Consider the following 15,000-nt stretch of genomic DNA (forward strand, 5'->3'; position numbering starts at 1 on the left):
TTCGTTTGATATTGTTTTGGTTTACCGTAGTATTCGTTTATTGAGAAACTTAGAATTTGTTTTTGTGTTTTCCTGTCATGTTCCATTTAAAATTGGTTTAAACACAATATGTACTCATAATTTTTTCTAACAAACAGTTTAGATTATGTATTTTTATTTTTGTTTATATATATATATGTGTGTGTGTGTGCGTGTGCGTGCACATGCATACGCATATATATATATATAATATATATATATATATATATATATATATATATTATATATGGTGTAAATGTACACCTGCACCATTTCAAGTTCAGTAATCATTATATAACACAAACATATTTCATAATAATAACCTATGCTAGTTGTATTACAACAAGTGAATAGTGGGAAAAAGACTATTTCTTTTCATCAGACTTCTAGTCTATTTTGCTTTCTAGTTGCAAATACTGAATAAGAGAAATCCAAGCAGCATATAGACAAAAAAAAAAATTATTAACCCACTTATTATGAATGATGTCCTTTCACATCATGGTGAAAGCACTACTTGCACCAGGACACAGCCTATTACTTCCTGTGTGGTTGAACCATCTCCAAGATATGTCTGTTAAACTGACACATGCTTATTTGGCCTTGACTAGCAGTGAAAAAAAACAGCCCCTCAGTTGTAGGCTTTGAGAGGCAGACCATATGTAAAGCCTAGTACATGGATTGGTACAGTGAAGGGAAGTTCTGTTGTGATTGGTTAGAAATTTTGAGGGGACGGAAGATTATGGATTCTGTTAAGAAATTATGCTGGAACAAAGACTATTGGAAAAAATATTCTTATGAGCTTTTAAGCTTAACAAGACTGTGTTCATGTTATCCCCCAAATATTTGCTTTATGAAGAAAATAGTTTTTGGTTGAATGAAAAACATTCTGTCAAAATTTTGATGATTGTAAGAAAAGAGAAATTAAGCGAATTTACCATTGTGGTGAAATTGATGTGTTTAGGCAGAAAGTTGTCTAATCAGTTGCTTCCAAAGGAATGTGAAAATTGAATTTGTATTTTATTGTTTATGAAAGAGAAGAGCCTTCCCACTGTTTACTTGTTTAGGTTTTTATCTTACTGGTTTGACACAACTCTTGTACGTGCATGTTATGTTATTGGAGAATCTGCAAACTAATAGTCAGTTGGTTGATGGTTATCTGTGACACTTATGCTTGAGGCTTTATTTTATAGGGAGTTGATTTCCCAAGAATATGATATTTGTGAGTGTTAGAAAACTAACTGTTACAAAGAATGGTTTTAATTGTATCATTATTGCATTTTCTCATTCTTTATTTTGGGTGTGAAACCTCACTAATTTAGATTGACATTAGTTTGTTGTTGCAGCTCTTATTTTTCTCCAGTGAATCAAACTATATGATTTATTGAAGATTTCAATATTTATTGTTATTGTTTGGCTACAGATGTCAATTTATAATGATATTGAGAGGAATTAAATTGTTTTAAAGAGAATGAGAGATATAGGTGACATAACTTTTAGTATATGGAATAGGAAATTTTGATTAAAGTATTTAATCTTCATTATAATTCTGATGCTGATGTGCATCCTTTTAGAAGACAGGGTTAGCTGTAGTATATGTAAAACTAAGTTTATATGGGAAAAACTTCTATGGGAGATTAGCAACAACATTACTCAACTGTTCTTGTTTATTTTAGGAAATTTGCTGGGATAAGATCATCTGGCACTATTTTGCATACAGATTGGTTAAGTTAGAGAATAATCGCCTTGGCAGATAGAAAAGACATGTTTTGAATGTTTCTTGGAACATCTTGTTAGTATTTATGAAGTTTTACAAAATTCTTATGGTAGATTGCAAGAATGAAAAAGTTAATACTATTGTAACAATAACATAATCAGTCATACTTTGATTTTTTTTTACCTATTTGAAATCGAAAAATGAAATCATATTTGGGCTGCATTTATGCATTTTCTTTTAATGTTGATATAATATTCATGGCTCTTTATTTTCAGCTGAACGTATTGAAGACTGGATGAATGATGTCAATGCTCGCGTAGACTATGCTGTTCAGTATGGCAAGGAGTGTGGCTTCATCAAGCCCGGCGACCCTGTTGTTGTGGTGACTGGCTGGCAGAAGGGAGCTGGCTTTACCAATACCATGCGCGTCCTGTACGTACAGTAATTTCTCAGTTATGGACTTGACAAGGGATACTAATTGCTTGTTAAGTTAAGTTACTCATCGGGAGCCTTAAAGCTTCTGTTTTATTGCTGTTCAGAGTGCTTGTACAGCTGTCACAAATGCTTAAGATCAAAGTTAAACTCCATTTTGTGATGGGTACACTGCATTACTAATAATATGAAAGGTACTCGATAATCTTGTACATCCACACATCTAGGAAATATAAAGTTGGCTGAAGATTGGCTAACAAGGCTTCTAATCATGTGGGTTATGGTTTTAAGCTGCTATTCCTGTTGCCTGTATATAGTTTGTCTTGAGAATATGATTACACTTAAAACAGCAGGGACTTGCAATAAGATTGTTTAAGATGTTTGGAAAATTTCAGACAAGTCCAAACTAAGTTTTACTTTTTATAGGGTATTGCTCTTAGTAAATTTTCTTTTGATTGATTCAATGTTATTGCAAGTACAAGCTGCCAAGTTTTGTTGTAGGACAGGTATATAGAGCTGAGCAAAAATGGAGTAGGATGTTTAGATGAACAGTCAAATATGGACTTGATAAACAGTGTCGCTTGGTGAATGTACATGTCTCAGTCATTCCATGCAAGTAAGAAGAAAAGATAAATATAGATCTGTAAATGTTACATGGTCTGTGAACCATACCTAGTCACTTGGGGTAAAAACTCAAGTTAATAGGATATATTTATTCTGTCATTCAATAAACTGCAAATTACAAAATCTAACAGATTGTCATTGCCTTGTTGTGTTTTGGTGTTGTTGTGTGATATTATGTAAACATTTTAGGCCAAAACCTGAAATCATAAAGTTACAGATTAATAAAATTGGAATATTAGATATTGAGTCTTGTGTGATTCAGTGTTATATTTTCTGAAGAGAGAAGAAAAAAGGTGGAATGCATCCTGCTTGTACTGCGTCCCCTCAATGCATTTATTTTTATCATACAGCGTTGTACCTTCAACTGGCCCAACAGCCTCCGGTGTGAAACTAGGAGCACAGTCATCTGTTAAGTCAAGCCCTCCTGCCAGTGGAGAGCAAAAGAGAACTGAAAAGGCTCAGCCAGATATTCCATGGCCGAGTTTCCTTGCACACATGGGTCCTTACCACCTATGTGCTGCAGCAGTTGCTAACAAGATTTAAGATGATAGGTACTAGTTCAAAAGTAGCTCTATAACGAGCACATATTCGACAAATTTGCTCTCACCTAATCCACTGGGAATGATAATCACAGAATTATCCATCCCTGTGTGCATTTTCAATTTTATTTCAGTGTTTGTTGTGCAGTATAATTTTTCTAACATGAAATTCCCATGCCATTTTGTAATTATTTAGTTTCTTAATAACTGACCCTCCTCTTTGCTTTCTGTTTAGAAATGTTACTGTGAAATAATATATTTATGTATGTATGCCAGGAATTCACATGTGAAATACACTCACACATACACTTGCATACACTCACCCTCCACTCACACACACACACACACACACACACACACACACACACACTCACACTCACACTCACACTCACACACACACACCATCACACACACACCACTCACACCACACACTACTCACACACCACCACACACACACTCACTCACACACCACACTCACATCACCACACTCACACCCACCATCACTCACCACCCCACTCACTCACTCACCTCACTCACACAACACACCCCACACACAACCCCCACTCACACCACACATCACCACCCACAACTCACACACACACTCACACACTCACTCACCCTCCCTCCCTCCCTCCCTCCCTCCCTCCTCATCCCCCACTCTCCCCACTCTCCTCCTCCCCCCTCTCATCTCTCCTCCTCCTCTCTCATCCCCCTCTCTCTCCTACTCCCCTCTCTCTCCCCCACACTATACACTCACACCACTACACATCACACCCACACACTCATCACCACACACACACATCTCACTCACACACACACACCACCACACCCTCCCTCCTCACTCCTCACTCCTCTCACTCCCTCCTCCTCCTCCCCCCTCTCTCTCCACCCCACCTCTCCTCCCCCCTCCTCTCCCTCCTCCCCTCCTCCCCTCCCTCCCTCCCTCTCCTCCCTCTCTCCCCTCTCTCCCTCTCCTCTCTCTCTCTCTCTCTCTCTCTCTCTCTCTCTCACTGTCACTGTCATTGTCATTCTGCCACTCTTGCTTGTACTCATATCATTCTTACATTTGCACTTCTGCTCTCTTAGTCCTGGATGTACATTAAAGTTGTACATGCACATGCATACATAAAGTATAAATTTAAATGATCATGAACGTGAATATTAGTTTTGAGACTAACAGTATTTTTGTCTCATATTGGTCTTAGAACTTTAAATATCCTTCCAAAATTACTGATGTTAGTGATTTCTTCTTTTCTCTTTAAAACTTTAACAAAAGCCCTTGAAGCATTTGTTACTGATGGATTTTAAAAAGTGCACATCTCTATTGAACTGAACCATTGCATTCATAAATTAGATATTGATATTTATAAACTTTCTGAAGGTGGATATTACTGATATTGGGAAATAATGATGCAAGATAATGAAAATGCATTAGTGTTTTGTAAGATAAAATATGTAAAGTATAATTATCTTACAAATTGGATTCTGGTATTAGCAACGTTGGATAACATGAAATCAATTGCTGAGGGAATGAGACAAATAGGCTGGGCCTGTTTAATATGATTTTTTTTTTTTTTATTTTTTTATTTTTTTTTTTTACAAATTTCAGTTATTGTAAAATTATTGAAATATTTCAGATAATTTCCAATAAAACACAATTGATGGTTTTCTGTACTAAAGCTGGTCATAAATTGAGGAAATTTTAAATTCTAATAGTTCTTCAAAATTATTCAGCTGGAGCTTTTTAACACCAAAAATTATTGTTCAGCTGCTCTTCACTTTCTCAATCGACTAACCAGAATAGGTTATCTGAGGAAGCTCTAGAGTAATTTGTTCCGAGTAACATGATTACGAAGGTGTGATGATGAGAAGGCCAGTAACTTGCAACGATATTAATTCTTCTTATGAGGATTCCTTATGCATTCACATTTTTCAATATGACTAAATTAGGTAAGTTGAAACACACTTGCTTTTATCACTTTGCCTTCCTGTTTAGTGGGCTTGTAGACTGTTATTTCAATTTCTCTCTCTCTCTGTCCTGTTTATTCCTCAAAAATATAGTAAATGGATGTTGAGTATGCAATGGTTATTTTTATGATTTTTAAATAGGTGCTCTCTTTCAGAATGGGATTATAGTAAATGCTTAATTTCTTGAATGGATGATTAAAACTGTTGCATGTCTTTTTTGTTCTGTATATTTTAGTTAGCTAGTGAATTCTTTATATAATTTTAAGTTCTTTATGCATGTAATTTTTTTTTATATAAACCAGAGGATATATTTATGCTTTATGCTTTTTAGTACAATTTTATTAAATGCATATTTTAATTTTCAGGCTAATGTAGTTTGTAGTTTAAATTTGATTGTTTATTTTTGGAAATGCAAAAAAAAAAAAGGCTACTGAAAGCATCACTTTGTGCAGTAGCAGAAAATAGTTTACGCTCTTTAAAAAATAGAATAGAGCACTCTTCCTGTAAATGATATATCTTTTTTAATGGCTAATGCAGCTCTGGAGTGATTATTTTAAAAATGTGTTGATTGAAGTCTGCAATCCCAGTTTCCAAGTTTAGTCACTCAGGATTGCCTGTGTGTGGACTGTCTTTTTTGACACCTGTATTTGCAACACATGCTCCCTACTCATATTAGCAAGTGTTTTGAATACTGGTTCTTCTCACATTGGTATTGCTGAATAATGACATCGGAAGTGAAGGGGATGTACATTAATATTGTAGGGGAGGGATGAATATATTTTCAGTTTAGTAAAAAACATCAATAAGAATCTTACATAGTTAGATTGACAGTTACTCAAAAATTAAATCAGAGGATATGAAATATATATATATATATATATTTCTTTTATTTACTATTATTATTTCCTTTTACATATTAACCCAACACTGACGAGTATTGGAAATCTTTGAGTGCCATAAACTGGTGATTTCTGGCAATGTCCAGACACTGGGCGCAGGAGTCCACTACATGTAGTGGAACTTCCAGCTCCATGTGCTCTGGCTTGTTGCTGCTTGTACAGCCATACCCTGCAGACCTAGCAGTATGTTATGACACTTGTATACATGAACCATCAGGAATGGGTTAATGTAGGTTTTGATCCAACTGAAGTGGTTATCATGTTTTTCTAAATGGTATGCTCATAGGAACAGGTGACTCTCAGTACATACTTAACTATTGGTTCAAGCATGTTCCCCAAACTCTCCGAATTTTTGAGTTGGGTGGGGTGGGGGGGGTCATGTCATTCTTAAGTGTGAGAGGGATGGGGACTCGGGTGGATTTTTCTTTTGGGAGATTTACTGTGAGGATCTGTTCCCCAAGGCATACCCAGTAGCCAGTATTAGGATTTGGGGCAGTCATTATTTGGTGCTTTACCAGAAATACCATTAGGTAATCAAATTTGTAAACATTGTCTTGAAAGAGATTTTTGGAAATATGGGGATTTTCAAAATAAAAACTAATTGATTTTTTATACTTTCCAGGATTGTGCCTTGAAATGTGAGAGAAGTTGTGACAATGAGATAGCTGTGTGAACCAAAGTAATCTCCCATGTTATAAGCCAGTAGTATCCACTGTATTTCTAAGTTGTCAGGAATTTGCCTGCAGCAATTATACAATAAACGTAATTGGATGAAGTGTCATGTCATTTACCCCCTTTTTGTGTGTGTGTGTGTGTGGGGGGGGGGGTCAAATTTGCAGCCTTAGCCCCATTTGCTGCTTCAGCAAATGGGGCTAAGGCTGCAAATTTGCTTCAGTCATACCCAAGTTTTTCAGGACTAAATTGGCCTTCAGTTGTTGATTAATCAAATTGCCTTTCATAGTTTTATATATAACATTGTTTCAAACCTTTATATGCAGATCCTTTATTTTTCTTGACTCCCATATTCTATAACACATCTAGTAAGAATATACAATCAAATTTATCAATTGGTTTATTCCCTATGAGATTCTACATTCCAATTTTTATGGTATTTATATCTTTCATGTAGGTAATGAGGCTTAAATGAGATAAACAAATGTTTTATTAAAAAATGTTTTTTTAGACCAACTCTTATTTCAACAATTACAGGAAACAATACAAAAAAGTGCAAACTTTCTTCAGTGTTTAACCAAAAAGTGACATTACTTAAAATGTCTAAACCATACCATTTCCAATCTTTTTGAAACGTCCAACTTAAAAATGAAATGTAATATAAGTATTCAATTGAAACAAAAAAAGAAAATGAAAAAGTGAAAGTGAAAAATAATTACAACTTTCCCCATTTATTTTGTCATCAGTAATCTAATCACAAGTGATATTTACATCTAGCTAGTGCATAAATTCTTTCTATGGAAGAAAAAGTCAAAGCTTTATCATTCTTTCTGGAGCATGAATGGCAAACCTATAATCTGATCATTATCTGAAGCATAGCAAAACAAAGCTCAAGGCTAACAACACTTATCATAAAAGGACGACAAAATGAAATGAGAAACATGAATAGAGAACATTTGCAGAACAGATATTTGGGCATTTTGGCTTTTATACATTAAGGTTGGCATTTCACATTTAATATTCTTGCTAAGCAATGTGAGGTCTTAATGTCTAGGCCACTTATCAAATTTAAAGGAAATGCAGGTACATTCTTCACCCATCAGAGGAAGTTTTAAGTTACCCACTGTCAAAGCAGAGATGAATTTACCACAATTTTTGGATGAAGTGAACATTGGCTACTTGTTTTAAATGTTAATTATGGTGATTTAAGCCTTGTGTTCTTCAGGTGGTTAAAAAATTATATAAATAAATCCTACATTCTTTCCAACTAATTACACCAGTTTCTTGGCTTCAAAGAAACTCTTCAGGTGACGCATTTGCCAAAAACCCATGCCAACTAGAATGCCAATCTGACTGATGGACCACCAAAGAACTCGCTGATTTGTGCTGTCAGAAGTCTGTCGGAAGCGTTCCTCTCGATACTGAAATAATCAGGCCAAATTAATAATTCTGTACTGCTTTTTATAAGATTAATATAACAAATCAATTTATTTGATCTGCTGAATATAAAGGGCTGGAAAATTTCTTACCCTCTGGTAGTTTTGTTCTTTGGCAATCTGGTCAACCTGATCCAGTAGCTGTCGCACTCTGAGTTGGAGTTCTGTTAACTTCTCCTTCTGGGCAACATTAGCATAATCAATTGCATGCTCTCCAACTTGGATGTCGAAGTGCACACGCTGTTATGGAAAAAATAGTAAATTTAATCAAACACTTCCTGTTATTTGACATGTGGAATACTAATGGACAATTATGGGAACTTTATAGCTGTCTTAATTAAAAAACCCTTTCTCTGAAACTTCATCCACATTTTACATTTTTTCCACATTTCCTCTTTGCTGTTACATTAAAATTAATGCCTTGATGTGTCAGAAATGTAAATACTAGGCAATCCTATTCAATAAAAGAAAAAATGACACTGCTATACATTCTAGAAATATGAATACAAAATTACCTGGTATTTCCTGTAAGTACTACTTTGTATCTCCTTTTCATGAAATAAACCTTGCAGACATACTACAGAAGTCATCTTTGTAATCATATACATACTTATATATTTCTATGTACAAACAAATACATAAAGAAACTTGCCAGCTGTGATCCAGAGAACCACTTGGTGGAGTTGGAGTACAAGCAGATGACATGTTCTCCAGGTGTGTGTGAAGTGAAGGTGAAACGACCCTCACTGCTATACACCTGAATATTTAAATGAAAATTAATCACTGTAACAAATGAAAACGATAAAGAAAGTTATGAATATAGGCCTAACACGGTAACATTTATAAATCTTCTGTTTTAGGACTCCACAGTACTTGTGCAATGACATCACAAACACTTTTAAACTGCAGCAGTATTTAATATAATCTACAAATATACTTATGGCACATCAACTATTTATGTTGATTACCTCATTCCTGGATTATCATTACCATTGTTAAATACATAATAGTTATAATGATAATTGTAAGAAAAAAACTTTCCTGATATTTCAATAGGGAAAATATAACATTAGGTACAGATAGTAATTAACTCACTGATGACAAAATGCTTGTGAAACCATTTTTATATAACAGAATAAAATGTTAAACAAGACCAAAATTAATTGTATATCTACCCAGCAGTAATGGTTTATTTATTTATTTTCCATTGTACACAAAATTAGAGCAATTGCACCAACTAGACATATCTGAGAATAATTATAATTTTTCATACTGTGTATTGTGTAAAGGTCGACAAAGACAGTATAATATATCACTTGTTTTCAAGATTCTAAATCATTGAATATTTTGTTAAAATTCTAATATTCTCTCTCTACATTGGCAGTAATATCTAAAATAAAAAAGTTAGCTCTTATGAAAATAAGCTGAGCAGCTATGATTACAAAAATGTATAGAGACTGAAAAAAATACAAAGGAGGAGGAGGAGGAGAAGGAGAAGGAGAAGGAGAAGGAGAAGGAGAAGGAGAAGGAGAAGCAGAAGCAGAAGAAGGAAGAAGAAGGAAGAAGAAGAAGAAGAAGAAGAATGGAAAGGAGAGGAGAGGAAAGGAAAGGAAAAAAAAAAGAAAAAGGAGGGAAGACAAAAAAAGATGGGGGGGGGGGGGGCAGAGGCAGAGGAGGAGGGTGGAGGAAGATAAAAAACAGCAGCAGAAAAGACTTACCCTGGAAAGAATTATTTTGTCATCAGGATCTCTGATCTCAACATGCATTCCAAGACCAGGCGATGATGGCATGAAACCACCAGTTCGTGGGTCAAAAAGTTGTAGCTTGTAATTGCCTGAAACAGTTGGTTATTGTCAGACTTTTAACAATAAATGCATTCAGGCTGGAATAATGGGATACTGAAAAAGAACACAAATGAACAGCAACAGCGGATAATTAAATACTTAAGAAATTCAGCATTGGCCATAAAATCACAAAAGAGGCATAACATAAATGACAACAAAAATATATACTGCCTATGAGGATGACTAAAGCTTGGGGAACCCTGTATGTATATAAACAATCTATACATATGTACGTGTGTGTGTGTGGGGGGGGTTCTGTTCTCTCTCACTCACACTCGCACTCACTCACTCACTCACTCTCTCTCTCACTCACACAGAGAGAGAGAGAGAGAGAGAGAGAGAGAGAGAGAGAGAGAGAGAGGGGGAGAAGAGAGAGGAAGGAGAGAGAGAGAGAGAGAGAGAGAGAGAGAGAGGAGAGAGAGAGAAGAGAAGAGAGAGAGAGAGAGAGAGAGTCGAGAGGAGAGAGAGGAGAAGAGGAGAGAGAGAGAGAAAAGAGAGAGAGAGGAGAGAAAGAGAGAGAGAGAGAGAAAGAGAGAGAGAGAGAATGAGAGAGAGAGAGAATGAGAGAGAGAGAGAGAGAGAGAGAGAGAGAGAGAAAGAGAGAGAGAGAGAGAGAGAGAGAGAGAGAGAGAGAGAGAGAATGAGAGAATGAGAGAGAATGAGAGAATGAGAGAGAATGAGAGAAGAGAGAGAGAGAGAGAGAGAGAGAGAGAGAGAGAGAGAGAGAGAGAGAGAGAGAGAGAGAGAGAGAGAGAGAGAGTGAGTGATTGGGGGAGGAGATAATTGAAGGCACTGGATGTCAATACCAACTTGGAAAAAAAAAGTGATTTGTGAAAAAAAAATGTAAAGATGACCTGAACTTTGTGTCCATAAAATAACTGAAAAGTTGATTTCTCAAAAAGATGAGCACAACTTTATCAGACAAACACAAAGAGAAAAATAACTCCCTTGTAAAAAGCTCAAAATTAGATGCACAAAAAGTGGATTTTCTGAAAAGGTGAGCCAAGTTTCAAACAATAACATTAGAATAAAAACTGGTTTATTCGCACATACCTAAATACACTGGGGTATCACGCAAACCCCAAAATCCAAACCCAACCTTTCTTACCTTCTATTTATTCCTCAGTATCCCATCCTTTATTAGCGCTTTGTGCTAACTGCCACAATAATCTTTTTATAGAAAATATTTGTAACACATACCTACAGTGTGGAGGGTACAGATGAGCTGCAGCAAGGAGGAATTGATAGCATTGTTTATTCTGATCCGGTATTTCATTAATTACTAGTATTTTAATGATCCATGATCATAAATGTGACAAATTACTGATCCAAAAAGTGATTATATATAAAATCGAAAATAACCCATGTCACACTGAGCACAAATTGTAGGAGCCCACCTTTGCAAGAGTTTAAAGGTAAAAAAGGGAGTGACTGACAGTGTGTATTGCTCCAATTTGGGAGGCAATTAATGCAAACAGGTATCAATGTTATTAATTAGTTAAGAATGAGTAAGAGAAATGATAAGCAAACACAAAAGAAAAAAGGCATGTAGATTTGAGAGATTACCAAATATAGAAGCATTCAAAAATGAAAGGAAAGATAATGAGAAATATGAGAAAACAAATGATGAAAAATGCAACTAATCAGAAAGGGGTTCCATGTATTTTATAATTGGTCCACAGAAAACACAACACTTATAAAGAACAAAATTATAGAAAGTATAACATTAAGAAGTCTGGCTCTATAAGGATATTTTCACCATTTAGTGGTAAATATGAGGGCAGAGCAAATGTACTTACACTGTTTATGACTACTTCTTAAGCTCTATTAGATGGCAGTGTCCATTTCTCTCTATCTCTGTGTATTCCCTCAGTACATTAATCATGTCAGCCCCCTATTCATAATTCACATTCACTTTTATGCTGCAATTTCCCTAATACTTATCATGCCCTTCCCAGCTAATAGTTGTACTTCATTTGCAATGGGAACAAGTGCCTGATTTGTTTGAAATAAATGAGAGTTATCAGAAACACAAAGTCTTCATCCAGAAATTGGTGTAAAGTATCATTTAGATATATCCTGCAAACATGAACGGTAATACCAAGAACAAAAGAGAAGTATCTCACATAGCATAAATCCACTCAGTGCTCCCAAGTTTTAGCTCCATCTTGCCAGGCATACCAAAGTGAAAACAATAGTTACTAGGGGCTGTTGGGAGAAAAGCTCTCCATCAACCCTCCCTTTGGGCAATATCTGATGGGCACATTCACTCAGGGCATTTTAAATTGTGACATGGAGTTAGGGACCTGGGGAGAGGGAGGGGGAGGAAGAGGAGGAGGAGGTGGAGGTGGAGGAGGATGAAGAGCAGGAAGCAAAGGAGGAGATTAAAAGGGACGAAGATTAAGAATAGAACAAGTACTTTCATCAAGTCTACGGGATAACACATAATCCAAACCCCTTGTGGTAATCGTACAAGAAGTCCTAACCAATAAACCAACCTAACCGTAACCCATGGAATTTATACACTACGATCTATATATTCCCCAGCCAGGATAATACGGTGTTTCCTACCTTTTACTTATTCCCTAGACAGGGAAACAAGCTCATTCTGTACTCCCCCTTTATCAGCACCTCATGCCAATTACAAAAAATGCAACATTAAGAACTCTGGCTATTGTGGACTTACAACTGTATTATTAAAGCACTGGTGCGAGCCCCACAATTCAGTCCACATGGAGAAGTGTGGGAAGCGCTGCACTTGCAAACCTTATCCTTAAACTGATGGGCAAGCCCGTTCCCAGGGTACTTCTGTTGGTATGCCTGATGCATCCTGCATGCCACAGTTGGTACACTTAATACTGACTTAATCATGATTTACAGCCAAATTTACATTAATTTTTTGGGGGGAAAGATAGTGTCAAACCTGAGTATTGGAATGTCAACTGTTGTTTACAATCACTCCCAACGCTTTTGATTGTACAGGAAAGTTCAGAGTTACCAACATGAGCAAATACCTTATATCATTATTAATAAACAAGCCAGGATTGCACATGTCTTATTTTCAGACTCTCCTGCCTTGGTGTTTTAAGTCCTCCAACCTTAATCTAATTAAATGATGCTGATTTTATTCTTCATAAAAGCTGGACTGATGTTGAAATTTAACAGATGATAAACTTAAAATCTCCCTAAAAACACAAACACACAAAAGAAAAGAAAAGAAAAGAAAAGAAAAGAAAAGAAAAGAAAAGAAAAGAAAAGAAAAGAAAAGAAAAGAAAAGAAAAGAAAAGAAAAGAAAAGAAAAAGAAAGAAAAGAAAAGAAAAGAAAAGAAAAGAAAAGAAAAGAAAACACACACAGATATATATACATTACTGCACACTGGCCTACACATATGAAGCCACGTGTGTCGGATTACTTGAAATTGCATTTATTAAATGTTTGGTTAATTTAAACTTTCATCTATAACACAAACATTGATAGATTTACGTTAATGCATGCTATCTAACGACTGTTGTGCATTAACGTTTATATATTGAAACTTATGCTGTGGATGAAAGTTTAATTTAAACAAAACATGTAATAAAAGTAAACAAACCTACTCATCATGCTCTAGTGCATCATGATGCACTAGAGCAGAAAGTTTCATTACACATAGTGGACTCCCGATGTTTTCTACATCATACAGTAAAATAAGAGCTCTATACTATATCTTAAATAACATTAAAAAATATCCCGTTATTGCCTGGTCATGTGTATAGTCGTCATAACAAATTAATATATTTTAAATTATAATTTTTCAGGGTTTGGTACAGTGTGCTCCTAGCTGCCCCACATTTTCCAATACTATGTAGGGGCCCTGCAGAAACACCTCCAAAACTTTAATAGTACTGAAAAGTGCGGGGGAGCTGGTTCTGGGGAAAGCCCGCTCCGTGGGGATGTTTAATAATATGGCCATTAGTCTGAGTGGTGATATGCAGCGGAAATTTTTGTCATTTTGCAGTAAATATAGCGCCACAGCAGCTTTACCTGTATTGTTTATGATTCTATTTCTAATGCATTATAAGATGGTGGTATCCACTTCCTTTTATCTCTGTGCATTGCTTTCGAATAACACTGACCAGCAAAATCCCCAAACTTCTGGGAGCGAATGCATTTGGTGTGAATGCTGTTGGCTCCAATTTGCGCTATTTGGTGAGAAAACTGACTTGAGAAAGGGAAAAAAATATCCCCAAAATCCTCAACAAGATTTACCGGTATTTCTGGTGGTTCTACTGAACCATCCACTTACGCTATAGATTACTGAATGGGGCGGGGGAGGGGGGTATGGAAGCCTGGCTTAGGCGCCCAGCTGATGTGGATGCCCAAGCCTGGCTTAGGCGCCCAGCTGATGTGGATGCCCGTCGTTGCGAAACATTTCCATCTCTACACATATATATTGATTTTACCAACCGCAGATAAATATCAACTCCAACTTGTCACACCTTATTTAAGAACCTGTTTGTATTCACAAGCTGTATGGAATAAACATCTTCCAGTCCATATATATGCTTATCTTCGGTCTGAAACTTACAACTTGCTTTTTCAAAACAAATGCCGGAAAATATATTTTCTCACCTGTGACCATTGTCTCGTCGGGAATCTCTTCGATGAAACATTTTCTTTCCGTTTCACCAATATGGAAGTACAGGCCCTCAGAAAACGCGCAGAAGACGCCTAAAATAAGGCATATTGAGAGATATGTTTTGGACGTCATCTTGCTTTCCCTTTTCGACTGACAACACCGCTGCTTCAAGAAAGGTATCGTACTTGAGTTAAAAGGTCTCAAAAATTAATATTATATTATATATCGCTGTTG

General features: G+C 36.0%; 1 protein-coding gene and 1 pseudogene across 2 annotated transcripts in view; one reads left to right on the top strand and one right to left on the bottom strand.

Annotated features, from left to right (window-relative positions):
* LOC119578468 overlaps positions 1-6,969 on the top strand; it is a 13,176-nt pseudogene extending 6,207 nt beyond the window's left edge. Inside the window, exons 8-10 of the transcript XR_005229201.1 lie at positions 2,008-2,164; positions 3,139-3,339; positions 6,817-6,969. The product of XR_005229201.1 is annotated as a pyruvate kinase-like (transcript). The remainder of the gene's footprint in view (positions 1-2,007; positions 2,165-3,138; positions 3,340-6,816) is intronic.
* A 369-nt stretch (positions 6,970-7,338) lies between these two features.
* Positions 7,339-14,937, bottom strand: LOC119578778 (transmembrane emp24 domain-containing protein eca-like). Its single transcript, XM_037926401.1, has 5 exons — positions 14,760-14,937; positions 10,021-10,136; positions 8,955-9,059; positions 8,396-8,542; positions 7,339-8,287 (listed from the first exon to the last, which is right to left on the bottom strand). The coding sequence occupies exons 1-5, from the start codon at positions 14,896-14,898 to the stop codon at positions 8,138-8,140; spliced, it is 657 nt and encodes a 218-aa protein (XP_037782329.1). The 5' UTR covers positions 14,899-14,937; the 3' UTR covers positions 7,339-8,137.
* Positions 14,938-15,000: the final 63 nt, after the last annotated feature.

This window comes from Penaeus monodon, chromosome 11, assembly GCF_015228065.2.
Source record: "Penaeus monodon isolate SGIC_2016 chromosome 11, NSTDA_Pmon_1, whole genome shotgun sequence".
NCBI classification, from domain to species: Eukaryota; Metazoa; Arthropoda; class Malacostraca; order Decapoda; family Penaeidae; genus Penaeus; species Penaeus monodon.